The 17,356-nt window shown below is 44.3% G+C and overlaps 1 protein-coding gene across 1 annotated transcript in view; it reads right to left on the minus strand.

The window, feature by feature from the left end:
* The window catches only part of LOC122813215 (4-trimethylaminobutyraldehyde dehydrogenase-like), a 306,910-nt gene that overhangs the window by 60,555 nt on the left and 228,999 nt on the right, over window positions 1–17,356 (minus strand). Inside the window, exon 8 of the mRNA XM_044085401.1 lies at window positions 16,483–16,671. Coding sequence (XP_043941336.1) covers window positions 16,483–16,671 — 189 coding nt within the window. The remainder of the gene's footprint in view (window positions 1–16,482; window positions 16,672–17,356) is intronic.

Consider the following 17,356-nt stretch of genomic DNA (forward strand, 5'->3'; position numbering starts at 1 on the left):
TGGCCGGAGCCGATACATCTATACCTACACTCGGAGCCGAAAATTTATCGGCTCCGTCTGGATCCATGGTTTCATCGGCTCCGATGGTTCCTTCGAGGAAGAGGTCCAGGTCTCCCTCTTTGGAACCGATACTGTCGGCTCCGGCCTCACCTCTTCTTTCGGAGTGGAGCCATCAGAGCCGATCATCTAGATCTTCCAGGTTGTCAGACCATGATCTAGAGAGGGTGGTAAGCAGATTATTAAAATCACAGGCACTAGCCCAAATGCTTCATAGTCCATCTCAACAGACAACTATTAGTCCACACCCTCTTCAAGTTCCTCCTTCGACTCTACCCCAGAGTTTGGAGCTGGAGTCTACGGGAATAGTTACTGCTATGGCTGAGGGCCAGATACTCCCCCCTTCTGCGCCTTCAGCATCTACTGTTATCTCTTCCTCAAGACCTTCCTTGGAGGGATTCGGTGGCCGGGCTTCCCTGGTCTGCTCCGAGGGGGTGAGTGGCATCGGACCCTTGTCCGACCCCGCTCTTCCCCTTGGAGCTTCGGCCTTGGTGAGCTCGGCTCCGACATCTGCCTCGGAGCCTTCCCTTTTGGTGGGCCCAGGAGTCCCAGTTTCTTCGGAATGGGTTCTCTCGGACCTCCCTGGGAGGGGAGCCTTCGAGGTGATGAGGAGTGTGCTGGCCCCTGGGCTCAGTCAGCAGTCTTTTCCTTTAGCTCCTCCCTCTACGGTGCCTGTTGATATCTCTTCCCGCTCTCTTGCTCCCGGACCGAGAGATCCACCGCCTCAGGTTTCCCCATTGGGAGGAACCCCCTCTTCCGAGGATTCTCCTGATCCGTCAGGAGGTCCTCCGCGCGAGAGGACTTGTAAGAGGAAGCACCTAGACTCCCCTGAGTCTACTATTTCGGATACCGACTTAGATGAGTCGGAGGGGTCCCCAAGATCCCCCTCTGAGGATGTCTCCTTTTCAGACATCCTAGAACTCCTGAAACAGAGGGGAAACTGGCCCACCATAAATCCCTCTGATGATGAGTCGGTATACCTAGAGGCGTTTGGTTCTCGACCCTCCACCTCCTGGGTGTCTCCGCCTTTTGACCCCCTCATGCAGGTAATTGCTCGAAAGGCTTGGGCTTCTCCTGATTCCGTAGAGCCAGTTCCCAGGAGGCCTTCTAAATTTATTACAGCCCCTTCCGAACAGCAATTCCTTACAAAAGGTGTCCCGGTTGATGCCATGGTGGTGGCGGCCGCCACTAAAAGGAACTTGCAGATCCTTCCGTACCAGTCCATCCTCCTAACAAGGATTCCAGGACCATGGACAGGTATGGTAAGCGGATGTTTTCCTCAGCGACTTTTGCCATGCGTTCGCTGAACTATTTGTGTCACTTCACCAGACTCCAAAGGGACATCCTTAAGGAACTAGGTGAAGTAGTACAGGATCCTGCAGCTCCGGGGGCACAAGACAAGATTGCTTCTCAGCTAGGAATCCTTAACTCCATAACCAACTCCTCCATGCGGCTGATTTCATATGCAGCAGATGGAGCGAGTAGAGCCGCAGGCACGGGAGTGACTCTGAGACGTCAATCCTGGATGCGGCTCTGTAATTTTGCAGATCCCTTCAAGGCGTCCTTCACAAACTCTCCCTTTGATGGATCAACCTTGTTTGGTCCTCAAGTGAAGGATACATTGACCAGGTGTGAGCAGGACGGCAAGATTCTTTCTGCCGTAGGGGTCCATTTTTCCACCCCTTCTAGACCTTACCCCAAAGGACAGAAGGGTGGAAAGATGTGGTTCCGCAAATCCCAAGGAGTCACGCCGGATACACGTGGTCAGTTTACCCATAGAGGCAGAGGGGGTAATAATAACAGACGCCGCCCTAGAGGCAGAGGGGGTCCACAAAACCAGGGAAGCAGAGAGTCTCTCTCTGACAAGCCCTTCCAGCATCCCTGAAGTGTTGCCCGACTGTCCATCCTTGGAGGCAGTCGGGGGAAGATTATCGCTGTACCCACAAGCCTGGCTTTCCCTCTCACAAGACAGATGGGTAAAGTCGATCATATCCGGGGGTTACAAAATTCCTTTCGAGGAAAGTCCCTTCACTCACAAAAATTCCCTTCCAGATGTGCCACCCGGTCTAAGGGAAATCTCAAAGTTAGATGTATCAAAGCTTCTACACAAAAGAGCCATTCAGCCAGTTACAACAGACCATTCAGAGCCCGGAATCTACTCAAGGTTCTTTTTGGTCCCCAAAAAGACGGGAGATTGGAGAACAATATTGGATCTCAGCAGACTCAACAAGTCTGTGAAAAAGACGAGATTTCGAATGGTCACACTTCAATCAATTTTGCCCTTCCTGGGCAAAGACAACTGGATGTGCTCAATAGACCTTCAGGATGCGTACTATCACATAAAAATTCACAGACGCTCCAGAAGGTTTCTCTGCTTTCGGCTGGGGTCCAGTCACTTTCAATTCAGAGCCCTGCCCTTTGGTCTCACTACAGCCCCCAGAGTGTTCACCAAATGTATGGCAGTGGTCACGGCTCACCTGAGACGTCAAGGATTCCAGGTGTTTCCGTATCTCGACGACTGGCTCCTTTCAGCCACCATCAGGCATCAACTTCTCCAAGCCAGGGATTACACCCTAAATCTCTGCACTCAGTTAGGAATTTCGATCAACTACGAAAAATCCTCCTTGTTGCCCTGCCAGTCTATTACTTTCATAGGCGCAAATTTAGACACTGTTCGGATGTCAGCAACCCTCACAGACCAAAGAATCTCAGATATCCAAAGTCACGTGCGGATCATCCTTGCCAGCGAAAAGGTGCAAGCCAGACTGGTCCTGACAGTGTTGGGCCTCATGGCAGCGGCCATTACCCTTCTTCCCTTGGCCCGCTTCTACATGCGTCTTCTTCAATGGATGATGTTCACCCAGTGGTCTTACCAACAACTTCCCATGCGTCACAAAATCCTGGTTACACAAGCTTGCAAAAACCATCTATCCTGGTGGATTTCTTCTCCCCAGATTCATCAGGGCAGACCCTTTGTATCCCCGGCCCCAGTAGCCACAGTCACTACGGACGCCTCCCTGATCGGGTGGGGGGGGTCATTATCAGGGCAGGATGGTTCATGGGATGTGGCAACCGTTCGAATACCACCTGCACATAAATGTCCTAGAGATGAGAGCAGTGCTTTTAATGTTGCAAGCCCTCAACGACTTTCTTCCCTTGGGAACAATTGCAGTTCACACAGACAACATGTCTGTAGTATGGTATATCAACAAACAGGGCGGAACCAAGTCCTACCCCTTGTGTTGAGAAGCTCTCAGACTTTGGCAATGGGCGATCTCCTCTCATCGGTTTCTGGTAGCAACGCATATCCCTGGGAAAACCAACATTTTAGCGGACAGATTGAGCTATAGTGGAGGAGATTTTTCTAGAATGGGGCCGCCCATGTTGCGATCTTTTTGTTACTCCCCAAAACAGCAAATGCCCAGACTTCTTCTCTCTCTTCCCACTGCCAGGCCCCCCCCCCCCCAGAGACGCTCTTACCCAGGATTGGCCCCAGGGACTTCTTTATGCCTTTCCTCCCTTTCCTTTGATTCCACAAGTACTCCAGAAAGCCACCGTTTTGAGAGCCAAAATGATTCTCATTGCCCCCTATTGGCCTCGACAAATTTGGTTTCCGTTCCTCCATCGTCACCTATTGGTGCAGCCATGGCATCTGGACCCAGTGCCAGACCTTCTGATTCACCAATCGGGTCAGCTGCATCGGTTCCTTCTCTCAACCTCACAGCTTGGTTGCTCCACTTCCTTCCTTAGCCAGGCTTCCTATGATCTCTAACCCGGTTAGGGATATCATAGTGGCTTCCCTTAAATCCTCTACTAGAAGGATTTATACCAGCAAGTGGAAATGCTTCTCTTGTTGGGCAAAATCAAAGAATATAGATCCCTTTACTGCCCCTGTTCATGCAGTTTTGGATTTTTTAGCGGAAATCTTTCACTCGGGCTCTTCATCTTCCACGGTCAAAGTTCAGTTGGCTGCTATCTCGAACTTTCATGTCGGGTTTGCAGATCACAACATTATGTCCCACAGACTTTGTAGAGCCTTTCTAAAAGGGATTTTTCTCCTTAAACCTCCTGTCAGGAGTCCTCCTCCTCAATGGGACCTAAATCTAGTGCTGACATCCTTAATTCTTCCTCCCTTCGAGCCAGCTGTTTCATGTTCACTGAAGTTTCTTTCATGGAAAACACTCTTCCTTGTCGCTATTACCTCGGCCAGGAGAGTGTCAGAACTTCATGCTCTTTCTGTTCATCCCCCTTATTTGGTCTTCCACAAGGACAGGGTATCCTTGAGAACTAATCCATCCTTTTTGCCTAAGGTTGCTTCGAAAACTAATTTGAACCAATCTATTGATCTCCCTGTATTTTTCCCTAATTACTCCAACAGATCGGAACAAAAATTACATTATCTTGATGTTCACCGCCAACTCAGATATCATTTGGACAGAACAAAACAATTCAGGAAATCCGATCAGCTCTTTCTTTCTTATGCTGAAAATAAGAAAGGCCTTCCTGTTTCCAAAGTGACCTTATCTAGATGGCTTTCTTCCACCATCTCCGAAATCTATCAGCTCAGGGGCAAACAGCTGTGCTCAAAACCAAAAGCGCATTCCACCAGAAGTTTAGCCACTTCCACAGCCTTTCAGGCTAGACTCCCTCTAGACACTATTTGTGCAGCAGCCACTTGGGCCACTCCTCATACCTTTGTTTCTCATTACAAATTGGATTTGGCCTCCAGGGATAGAGCCAGTTTTGGTTCTACGGTTCTCAAGAGTCTGTTCCATTGAGCCACCCAGGCTAGAGGTGCTAGGGACGCGGTCCCATCAAGCAAGAATGAAGGCGAGATTGACAACTTAACATTGAGAAGTTATGTACCTACCATAACGTTCCATGTTAGTTGTCTTCTCTCGCCTTCTTTCTTGCAACCCTCCCTCCTACACCCTTGCCTGGACAGATCTTGATCTCCCTTGTTTGGAAGATTGCTTCTTTAGGCGCCAGTTAGTTACCTGGTTCCCATTACAGCCCTTATTTAGGCTAGTTGTTTTCTTTCCTTCAGTGGAAAGTTTTTTGTGCTAGGTGTTTCTCCCTATAGGTACAAACGAGATCTGGGTAATTACCGCCTTGCATCATGGGATATGGGGCTGCCTCGAGCTGGTAAAAGTTTTGAGAAACAGATTTTAAGAAATTCATCCTCTATTCTCAGGCTGAATTTCTTGACGTCATTTTCTCAAACACAAAGCAAATTGGCTATGATTAGAATCATTTTCTCAAGCACAAAACAAACTTGTTAGGATTAGAAATCTTACCTTAATCTTCTTGTTAAGTTTTTTTTACATTAGTACATATTCTTCCCCATGCTAATATAAGTCCCAGGCTGAGGAAAAATCTCTTTATACTGATAGATGGGAAAAGCCAATCAGCTTTACATTGGGCTGTCTGTAGATCCCCTTCATTACAAGAACACTGAATGGAGGCAGTTCAGGAACAGGCAATGGAAACTGTGCAGGACTTTATCACAAATCTCATAAAGATTAAAAACAATTGTGTTTATTATAACAATGAATGTTTGAATAAAAGGATCATTGTTGTAGCAAACATAGTGACTGGAAATCAGAAGTTGGGGATCCTTTTTGGCAGTCTAACATCTGCAGGGCTTTTCTCTTGTAGTAGTCACTAAGGGGGCCTGACTGTAAAACAGAGTGCACCGTTGCCCCTTAAATAGTTACTTTGCTGCTGCCTTCAGTGAATGGTAAACCCGCAATGTGTAATAAGGTTACCAGTCATTTCACAGACCTTGATCTCTGGAAGTGTTAAAGAAACCTGGATTATTTTTATTATTATTATTTTTTGTAGCAATTATAATTTTTATCATTTGACTATATTTTTAATGATGTCCAAAGATGTACTCTTGTGGACATCATGTTCACTCAAGAGATTTCACTCTGGAGTGCCTTTACTGTTTCTGTGAGAATCTTTATAATAATACTTTTAAACATTGGGAATATCATGCTTTTTTCATTAAAAACAGCTAGACATTTACAAGCATTCTCTGACAATAGGGGATTAGATGTTTTTACTATTGTTACTTCTCTTCCTCCTCCTAGTTCTGAAAAAAAAAACCAGTAGAAGGAACAAAACCTTTGTTTAAAGAGCACCGACTAAACACAAATGGAAACATGGGAAGCCTATTTAATTTTTTCCAAAGTTGGTTATGATACTTTCAGCTGCAACTATAGACAGAGAGCATCACTGAGTGACACAGCCAGGTCTATTCTGCCAGGGCAGATTGCTTTCGTTACAGCTGCCATTGCAGAGGTTTGTTCGACAATGTAAGGTGATACCTAGTCTACTTCTCCAACCTACTTATAGGTTCATAGGAGGTTATTAAGCTAGTGACCCTAGAACCCTTACAAGCCTACCCATGTTAATCTTGAGTTGCCTCAATTGTCCTTGGTTAGATGGATGTAATTTGCAGAGCAAGTCTATGATAAACACTGACTACGCCTGTCCGCGAGGGACATTGGTGCCACCCCTGGGGTCAATTTGCAGTCTCCCATCCATTTGTCCAGGTTAAGCTTGAATAGGGTCAGTGAGGAACTCTGCTTCATATTAATTGGAAGTTTATTCCAGAGTGGCTGCAATCTCTGGGAGATATATCTATCTCTCCAGCATGTTCTGTTAATGTCAAAGGCTAGGATAAGATCCATAGTGCAAGTGACTCTTGTGCCATTTGACTTGCGAATGTGCAGTATATCCATCAGGGCAGGGTCAGAGATTGCCCTGTAGGCCAGGCACAATCCACTCTCAGCACCCTGTATGATACAGACTACAGTGACAGGGCTTTCAGTTTATCCATGTACGTCATTGTTTGAAGGTCCTGTATTTTCCTGGTGAGAAACCTCTGTGGTCTCTCCAGCTGCTGCAGGTGTATGGTGATGTACATGCAGAAGAGAGCATTGTACCCTAGTAATGGTCTGATGAGGGTTGAGTACAGTGGAGTTATAACATCCTAAGACCTGGATGCCTTACCCTTACTTATGATATACGCTGCATTGAAGGTTTTCCTTACCACTGCGGAAACTTGTTGGTTGAAGTTCAGACTGCTATGTAGCTGTGTTTTCAGATCTCGCATCACTGGGTTTCGACTTGGGGGGAGTGGGGGGGTGGGGTACTGCTAATATTGTAATTAGCAAGGAATTCCGCTTTGCCAAAGGGGATAATAATGCACATTTTTGCTTTTTGTTTTAGACCATGTTTTTGGCACCAGTCATTTCTCTCTGTTAGCCACTTCTGTAATATGTTAGCATCGTTGGGGGACTCGGTGATTGCACCCAATTTGCAATCTTCAGTGAACATGGTAAGCCAAAGACCATCTACTTTACCCAGACTTCAAAGAAATAGATTCCAAACAGTAAAGGGTTCAGCACAGATCTTTCTGGTATGCCACCGGTGATGGGTCTACTGGTAGAGGTGGCGTCACCGACTTTGACTGTATGTGTTCTGTCAGTGAGCAATTGGCTTCCCATCTAGTGATGTAAGGGTTAATCCCCAAATGGCAGAGTTTCTCAATGATACCTGAGTGGGGGATTGTGCCAAAAGCCTTGGCTAGGTGAAGATAGGCAGTATGCACTGTCTTACTTTCATCTGGGGCTTTGGTGACTTTCTCGAAGAAGTCCACTAGATATAATAAGCATGATCTACCACCCTTAACGAAGCCAACCTGGGTTGGGTCTAGAGTTTGAAGGTCACCTATGTCCTTGTTGATAAGGTCCATGATGATTCATTCCATGGCCTTGCAGATGAGGCTGGTTAGACTTATGAGTCTATAGTTCACAAGGTTGGTTGATGGCCCCCCCCCCTTTGTGCAAGGAGATTACTGTTGCTGTTCTCCACTCGGATGGAACAAAGCCAGTTCTCAGGCTTTGGTTAAAGAGAACTCCAAGTGCGTCCACTAGGTACTGTTTTAGATTGCTTAATAAGCAACCTGGGATGTTATCTGGTCCCACTGAGGCCGTGTGTTTGGCCTTGGAGAGTGCAGATATGACCTGATCTCTAGAGATACTAGGCAGACGACTGGTGGGGACTGGAGGGTGAGGTTTGTGCCAAATCTGTCAGCTAACAGGTTGACAATTTCCTCTGGTATAGTATGAGTGGTACCATCTACTATCAGTTCGGCACATAGCTGGCATTCCCTTGTAGATTTCGGACATAGTTAAAGAATGCCTTATCCTTAGTTAGGGATGCTATTTTAGCTTCATAATTAGCTTTAGAAGAGTTTACAAGATTTCTGATTCGCTTGTTCAAGCTGTGGAGGAAATTCTTCCTCTGCTAAGTCAGTTCCCTCTTGTTCTTAGACATTAGTTTCTTCCTTTTTTTAAATAACCTATTTATACTTGAGGTCCACCAGGGTGGCTTGTTTTTTCAGGAGGACTTGGTTTTAATCTGGTCAGGTACAGCCGAGTCAATACAGTTGCTTACGTGTTTATACAGGGCATTTCTGTACACCATTGCATAGCAATCATTGTTGTCTGTGACTGCATGGGATATAAAACTTTTTATGCCATTGCTTAGTAGGCTGTAGTTTGCCTTGGAAAAGTTTTTTAGTTTTTTTGCTCCTGTGGTGGTGACAGGGTCAATAGTTACTTCGAACAGTGCTGGTTCATGGTCTGACCTTATTAGGGAGGGGATCACATAGGAGGAAGTGCAGTACCCCCCCATGTTGGGAAATGCTATGTCTAAGACATTTGAACCCCTTGTGGGGGTGCAGACTATCTGTTCTAGAGCATTTGTATGGACAAAGTCAAGGACCCTCTGGGTGAGGATGTTCATGCTCATGTATGATACCCAGTGGATGGAAGGATAGTTGAAATCTCCCATGACTAAGGTGTTGGGTTGTATGGCGAGTGACTCCAGTTAGTCCAGGTAGGTGGTGTACTTTTCTTGGTTCATGGTGGGGGACCTAGAGCTGGCAATAATGTGGTAGGGCATTAACTGGACATGGAGTAGTTCAAGAGAGTTGTACTGTTTGACCAGTCTCGAGGTGTACTTGACTTTAACAAAGATGGATACACCCCCACCTTTGTTTCTTTCATGCTCATTTTGAGGGCTGAACATGTGGGAGGCATTTTAGCCTTGCACAGCCAGGGTGCCCTCCAAGGCTTTGAACCATGCCTCAGTGACTGCACAGACATCAGTATCGTTCAAGGTGAGAAGTACTTCTAGGGAGCTCAGTTTCATGTTTAGACTCCCAGCATTAAACAGCAGAACCTCAAGTTTGTCTTAATTGGATTTTGTTACGTTGGAAATGTTGTTGTTTTGACATTGCCTAAAAAAGGCACTATGGGGGAGGCAAGCGCCTTTGCTAGTATATGAACACCTAGAGGAGACAGGTGCAGACCATCCCTGGCAAAGCAGAGTGGCTTGTCAACCATGTCTTCCCAGGCTGACAGACCACTGGATGCCCTGGAATGACACCACAAGCTAAGCCAATTGTTGAAGTTGATAATTTTTTGTTTATCTGGTGGCATCATCTTGGGTGAAGGTAGAATGTTGCTTATGGCTGGGGTCATACCTGCCTGGGACACATAATCTGAGAGTTCAGTCATTTCTCTTCATATAATCTAGAGAAGTACATATGAAACCATTCATCTCAAAATGGACTATTAGTCATAATGGCACTTGTTGAGCAATTTGAGTGAATTTCTGATTTTGACGGATCTTGGTACCTGACAGGCAGCTGACAGTGACCTTCTCCTTGTCCAGTCTGGTTAGGGGGACATCTGCGTGTCTCGGCTAGGGCCAAGACATTAGGTTTTGAGGTGATTGCGACACTTGTGTATTTGTTATTATGTGTAGTGGTTTTATTTGGGGCTAGAGAGTATGATATGCTTTTAGACAGTAGTCTCAACTTGGAATCACAGCCAGGTGTTTATGCCAGATAAGTTTATAGGTTCATAGGTAGGCACTAGGCTATCAGCCCCAGGGCCTAAGTAAGCCTAGCCAACAAGATTCCCTGGCTTACACCACCCAAGAAAGTTATTTTCCTGTGCCACTGTCGAGCAGAGCCACAGAAGTGAACCCTGGGGTGTATTTCCTATTTCCCATCCACTCATCAACATTTTTCTTGAAGAGTGCTAACGAGGAGCTTTGTTTGGTATAGATAGGTAGTTTATTCCAGAGAATGGGAAGTCTCTGGGACAGGACTCTATCCCTCCAGCATATTCTTTTTGTTGTGGTGACAAGGTTTAGGTCCCTAGAGCATGTAGCTCGGAGGGATTAGGATTTTATTAAGTGGAGCACGTCCAACAGCTCTGGGTTTGACATAGATTTGTATGTTAGCAGAGATCGCCTCTGAGTAGGCGATATGCAACGGAATAAAGCTGGAGTTTTTTGAGACGGTCTGTGTAGGTCATCTGTTTGAGGCTGGTAATCCTCTTTGTGAGGTATTTCTGCGGCCTTTCCAGTTGTTGTAGATGTCTTGTGAGGTACATACCAAAAGGGGCGTTGTACTCTATAATGGGTCTAAGGAGTGATGACTAGAGGGGAACAATGACCTCTTTTTTCCTGGAAGAGAAACCTTTTTCTGATGAGGTGTGCCATGTAGAAGGATTTTCTGACTACTGTGGCGAAGTAATTATCAAAGGAGAGACTACTGTCCACCTGTGTCCCAAGGTCTCTTATCACACGTTTGGTGTTAAGTAGACTACCGCCTATGTGGTAGTTCATGGGTACAGAGTTTTTACCAAAGGGAATGACAATGCACTTTTTGGCATTGAGCTTGAGGCCATGGCTTTGACACCAGGCGTCTGTCTCAGTAAGGCCCTTTTGCAGTATGTCCACATCATTAGGAGTTTCGATTATGGCTCCTAGTTTACAGTCATCTGCGAACTTCATTAGCCAAAAATCTTCTGTGTTAGCCTTTACTTCAGAGAAATAGATACCAAATAGGAGAGGACCCAGGACTGAACCCTGTGGTACTCCACTTGTTACTGGTCTGAAGTCAGATTTGGAGTCTGCTACTTTCACAGTGTGGATTCTGTCAGTGAGCCAGTTAGCAACCCATCTTGTGACATAGGGATTTATACCTAGTTTAGTGAGTTTATTTATAATTCCAGAGTGGGCGATGTTGTCGAAAGCCTTGGCGAGATCTAAATAGGCTGTGTGAACTACCTTACCCTCGTCTACGGCTTTTGTGACTGCTTCAAAGAAGTCTATCAGGTTTAGGAGACATGATCTGCCTTTTACAAACCCGAACTGGGTGGGGTCCAGAATTTGGCGATTACCCATCTCTTTGTTTATAAGTTCCATGATGATACATTCCATGGCCTTGTAGACCAGGCTCGTCAGGCTAATGGGGCAGTAATTCCTGTGGTCCGTGGTGTCTCCCCCTTTGTGGAGTGGGATAACCGGCGCTGTGCGCCATTCAGTGGGCACAAAGCCTGAGGTGAGACCTTGATTGAACATGGTACTTAAGGCGGGTGCCAGTTCGTTCTGTAGTTCATGCGGAACACAGCCTGGGATGTTGTCCGGTCCCATGGAAGCTGTGTTCTTGGCTTTGGAGAGTGTGGTTTTTAGCTGTGCAGCCGTGACTACAGGAACTTTGCATTCTTTCGGTGTAGAGATGGGCCCTTTAGGGGGTGAGAGGAGGCTAAAGTTAGCACTGAACCTATCTCCCAGGCAATATCAGTTGGTTCTGTATATGTAGTGCCGTTATGCTGTAACTCAGAGCAGATCTGAGTGTTGCCATTGAGATTCTTGACACAGCTATAGAATGCTTTGTGGCTGTCTTTATAATCAGTGGCGATTTTGTTTTCGTAACTAGCTTTGGAGGATTTTATGAGGGATCTCAGCTTCTTACTGATGCTGACCAAGGAGTTCCGCCAATCAAGGGATTTTACTCCTTTTTGCAACAGTTTCTTTCTTCTGTTGCAGAGTTTGTTTATCTCCAAAACACACTTAAACGCCAAAATTTGTTTATGGCAGGGGACGACCAGATTGGCTTCCTTTTTTTTTTTGGAGGATAGCATTTAGTTCTGTTAGGGATAGCACGATCCATGCACTCGTGTAAGTGTTTATAAAGTGTATTTGTGTAGGTCTAGGATATTGCTGCCCCTGGTGGGGGTGTGGATATGTTGATCCAAGGCACTGGAATTTATGAATTCTAGAAAACGTTGAGCAAAAGAGTTGGTACATGAGTAGTTTTCCCAGTTAATGGTGAGGTAGTTGAAATTGTGCATCATTTGCCGTGCAACCTCCTACATGCAGGGGAACTTTATTTCGATTGGGTGTTGGGTTGTACCCTAATATTTTCCAGTGTATCAAGAAATGAAGAATTGGAATCCCGGGTCATGGGGTGAGGTCTGAAGCAAGCTACAATTTGGACTGCGGTCTTGCCCAGAATTAGTTGCACTTGGATAATCTCGGATGCATCATGCTGAGCAACTAGCCTGGAGGTGTGGATATCTTTAATGAATATGGACATGCCTCTGACATTAGTATTTTGGTCCAGGTTAGGTGGCCGAAATGTGTGGTATGAATTATAGCCTGGTAATGCAGAGGTGCTCTCTGGAGCCTTGAACCAGGTCTCTGTCACTGCACAAATGTTGATGTTCTCCATTTTAAGGAGTGCCTCGAGTGAGTGCATTTTGAGGTTTAGACTTCTAGCATTGAGTAGCATTATCCTTAGATTTTGCTTGCTTGAACCTGTTACAGTGGTGAATTTGTCATCTGAACCTTGACTAAAAAAGGCATTATAGGGGTGGCAAGAGCCTTATCCAGTTTCCAGAATCCAAAGGGTGACAGGTGCAGGCCATCTCTGGCAAAGCATCGTGGTCTGTCGATCATGTCATACCAGGCAGACAGATTCTGGATCCCCTTAAAATGACACCAGAAGCTTAGCCAACTGTTGAAGTCAATCATTTTGTCCTTGTACTGTGGTATCATTTTGCTTGATGGCAGGATGCTACTCAAGGCTAGGTCATACCTGCCTGGGCTACACAACTGGACAGCTCCTCCATGTCTCTTTTCATGTAGTCCAAGGTGGTACGTGTCAGGTCATTCACACCAACATGGACAATGACAGAGTCATATTTGTACATGTTGTGGAGTGAACTGAGTGCATGCGTTATGTGGCCGATCCTGGCACCTGACAGGCAGCTGACAGTAACTTTTTTTTTATTTAGCCTGGTGAGTGGAACATTAGTGTGCCTGATTATAGAGTCACCTATGACTAGAGTGTTGGGTACGTTGTTATGCCTTATGGGCTGTGGTTGATTGGCACACTGAGTTTGTGGGCTGTGTGTCATTTGGGTTGTGTTGGGGGGTGGAGGTTGCTTGCATTTCTGCTTTGGAGGTCTCTGTTGCTTGTGCAGATTTTATTGAGAGCCTCCACAAACGTAGGTGTGTGTTTTGTGTTTCTATGTGTGTGCTTTGGTGGAGTAGGTTTTGAGGGACTATGTGATGAGTGTGGTGTGGTGCAAGTGTTTACCTTCTCCTCTTGACTGTCTAGTCCAGTCTTGGGTGAAGAGAGCTTTGCTTCCAGTTTGGATATATAAGTGCATGTCTCACAGGTTGTAGTGTTGGGTGGTAGGAGGAGACGGTTCTCTGTGTACATGAGGCAATTGCTGCATTGCTCCAAGATGCCCAGATTCATCAGGTAGACAGGAGAAAACACTGAGAGCTGACCCTTAGACATGCCTGGATAGGCAAACACCAGAAAAGCCAAAAAAACACAAACTAGATAAAAAGCAAGGAAATTTTAATTTTACATTTGTACATGTCTGTTATCTGAAGAAGTCTCCCTATAAGGAGAGGCAAAAAGCGCTTAATAAAACGGACCTTATATTTTATTTGTGGGTGACCATTGGAGTGATTTCTTAGCTTTTTTATGCCTGGATAGGTACTTATTTATTAAGTACTAAAAACTGTTTTCCTCTAGCAAGTGAGGAAAGTTGAGTGCTGTAGTAATTCATAGCTTATTTAGTGCTTACAATGAGTTCTGAACAAGTGCTGAGCTCAAAGAAACAGATTTGAGTGCTAAAACGAAAAAACTGGCTAGTTCTGAGGAAAAATATGAAGAGCAGACTTCATGGCGCCGGGAACAGTTTAACCCTAGCTAAGCGGCGATGCATAAAGTATATATATATATATATATATATATATATATATATATATTTTTTTTTTTTTTTTTATAACAGTAGCAAATGAGCAAACTGATTTAAACAAATTAACCAGTACAAAGCTAAAAACTGAGCCCCGTTCCAGCAGTCTTCGATCAGACAAGTTCTAACTGCACACTTCTAGATAATCTGACTAGACATTCTCCGCTATACTTGTGGGAGGAGTAAACTTGTGGAAGGGGTAAACTGTGCCATACTTACTACAACTGCTAACTTTGATGTGACTCACATTCCTTTAGCAACCAATCTGCATCTGTTCAGGGCATGTGGTAAATGTATACTTACATATTACATTAACTCTTTGTGTTTCTTCTCCGAATCATCTTAAAAACTTTTGTTTTGCTTGTCTGCACACTGTAATTGTATCAACTGCTATACAAACGTTTTAAGCTACTCATTTTTTCCTTCTGATGTAATATCTGTTGTTAATGTTGTGTAAATTTTATTGTGACACTCATATTTCACTTGCTGTAATATCTATTGTTAATGTACTGTCTTGCCCTTGTGACCCAGGTTGTTACTGTATAGAGTCCACCTGTCTGGTTAACAAACTGTAATTAAATAAAAAAGTCCCTCTGTATCATGGAGCCAACTTTCTTAATGCTTCTTCGACTTCCTTCTTAGTCATACTGGGCCCTTCTTCCTTCCTGCTTTCTTCCTTCTCATTTTCTCTCTTTCTATATACATTTTATTCTTTCCTGGGTGAACCCCACCCCTTTTGACACCGCATGTCATCAATAATAACCCTCATTATGTTGCTAGACCCTTCTAGATCTACTTTCCTGTATTCCCGTACCTCTGCTTTGGCCTCTGCCTCTTTGTTCCCGTCCCTTAGTGCAAACCATACCACGGATCAGTCACCATTTGCCAGTGACTACAGTACCTCTACCTCCCTTATTCCTTCTGCCTTCCTCACACAAAACATCACCCGCCTAGATGAATTATTGGCAAGCCTTTTTGAATGCTGCTTCTTCTAAGGCCTCTGTAATCCGATTTTCCATAATACCTGTAGGTTGATATTGCCCAAAATGTCCCAACAACTTTAGGTCCACCAAGTCATGTTTCTCTTACTACCCTAAATCGCTATTCTGCTGTAAGCCTCTCGACAGCCTTCAGCTCTGTATCTGGTGACCTGTAGACAGTGTTCATCAGTATTCTCCTCTATACTAAATCCATGCTGAAGGTCGTCTCACTCTGTCTGCCTTTCCTCCTTCCCATCTCTGTCCCCTAAATATGACATCATAAGCCTTCTCTGATAATATAATGTCACATTTCTTGCATCCTTTCTACCTTGCTTTTCTTATAGAGTTTAATCTCAAGCACATATATGTCACATTCCCTGTATTTATAAGCTTATGCCTTCCATGCCATTAGGAACCCAATGGACCTGGATCTCCTGTATCTCCACAAATGAAACAGACCCACAAATACCAGAACCAGGGATCTAAATCTTCAGAATAAAGTGGATAGATATTCATTTCATAGTGTCTTCCCCAACACTGGAATAGACTTCCCCTGCAAATTAAGCAGTGAGATACACTAGCTTCTTTCAAACAAAATCTGTACAATTGAGTGGGCGTTTACAGATTTACTACTGCTTTAACTGGCCTAGCTCTCCTGGAGAGAGAGGTATGATCTAAGCCTGGGCACTAGCAAGGCATAAATGATCACATGATTCAGTAAGCTTGAACCTCCTATGGTCATGCAAGGTTTCCATCACTCTTGGAGTGTCCAGCCCTTACTTTTCTAGCAGTGCTTGAGGGTCATTCATTTTGTTTCCCAAACTACATGTGCAAAACATGAAGGTAACATAAAAGCATATAACCTTAGTAACTCAAAAGAACTAGCAGTTTACCTACAACATTTGACATATTTGGCATTCTCTTGTGGAAGCTCGAATCACATCATCTCTTTACACCTCCACATATGCCTCAGATATCTAATGCTTTTTGATATTCTCATACTTTCAGCTGTTTATGTATTTCACATTAATAAATTCCAGAGTCCTGACATTCAGATTCACACTTGATCTTAGATTCACCATTAAGCATGATGATGTTTTATTAGCTCTGTAATAATGGTATGCAGTACTTATCCAAGCTGGTAAAAGACTTAATACTACATAACAAAGAAGTAATGAAATATAAATATGAAAAATACGTAAACTATCAGAAAAGGTTTCTGCAAATGGACTGTAAACTGTAGCCTCTATATAAAAGTATGCAGTCAAATAGTTTCCTTTATTAAAACATCTTACCTGTTCTTTGGCTTTTTTCACATAGCTGAGGACCTTCTCGAGATGTGGACGATTGATCAGTCCACCCATTTTTGTGCCTGTCACCAATGGGTCCCCAACAGTGATGGCTTCTGTGCGCTTTACCACCTCTTCTAAAAACTTATCCAGGATATCTCTTTGTACAAACACTCTGGTCCCATTACAACAAACCTGAAATACATTACTTTGAAATTATTTTCTTAAAGCTATCTAATGGCTATATATTGATCGACGATAGAAAATTTAATTCTGTGCAGCAGATAAATAACTGCATTTAAATGTTATTTTTTTTGATCCAGCAACAGTTCAATACAGGACTATGTATACATTTGAGTAACAGCCATGAGGAATTATTTCAAAAAGGGAAAATGTTTAAACAGAAGAGGTAAACAGCAATGAAAACACAAAATATGAATAATACTTCACAAAAATTACCAGCTGCTTGTTGTAGGCACACCAGTGAGTAAACTACTTCTTCTGAAATACCCCCCCCCCCCCAAAAAAAAGCCTATGCTGTCTCACAGGACATCACTCTCTAGTTTGGCTCCCAGCCGTGATGCCTTCTGTATGAAGTCGGGTCCCTACTAAATTGACGAACGTTTCAAAGTTCGAATGTCATATGGTTGACACCATATAATCGAACGTTGAAAAGTTAGAAGGTGAAGGGCAACTGCTCCGTACACGCAGAATGGGAAAATTTCCCTTTTCTGCACTGAAGTGTGGTCTCAGAGTTGGTATATTTAAATGGGGGGTGTGGAGGTGCAGGGGGGCTTGCCCCCCTGCTCAGACCGTTAAGGTAAGTTTTTTTTTTTTTTAACGTTTTATTATATATTCGAGGTTTCAAGTTTCGCTCATA

Source organism: Protopterus annectens, chromosome 10.part0 (genome assembly GCF_019279795.1).
Source record: "Protopterus annectens isolate FY-2018-M chromosome 10.part0, PAN1.0, whole genome shotgun sequence".
NCBI lineage: Eukaryota > Metazoa > Chordata > Ceratodontiformes > Protopteridae > Protopterus > Protopterus annectens.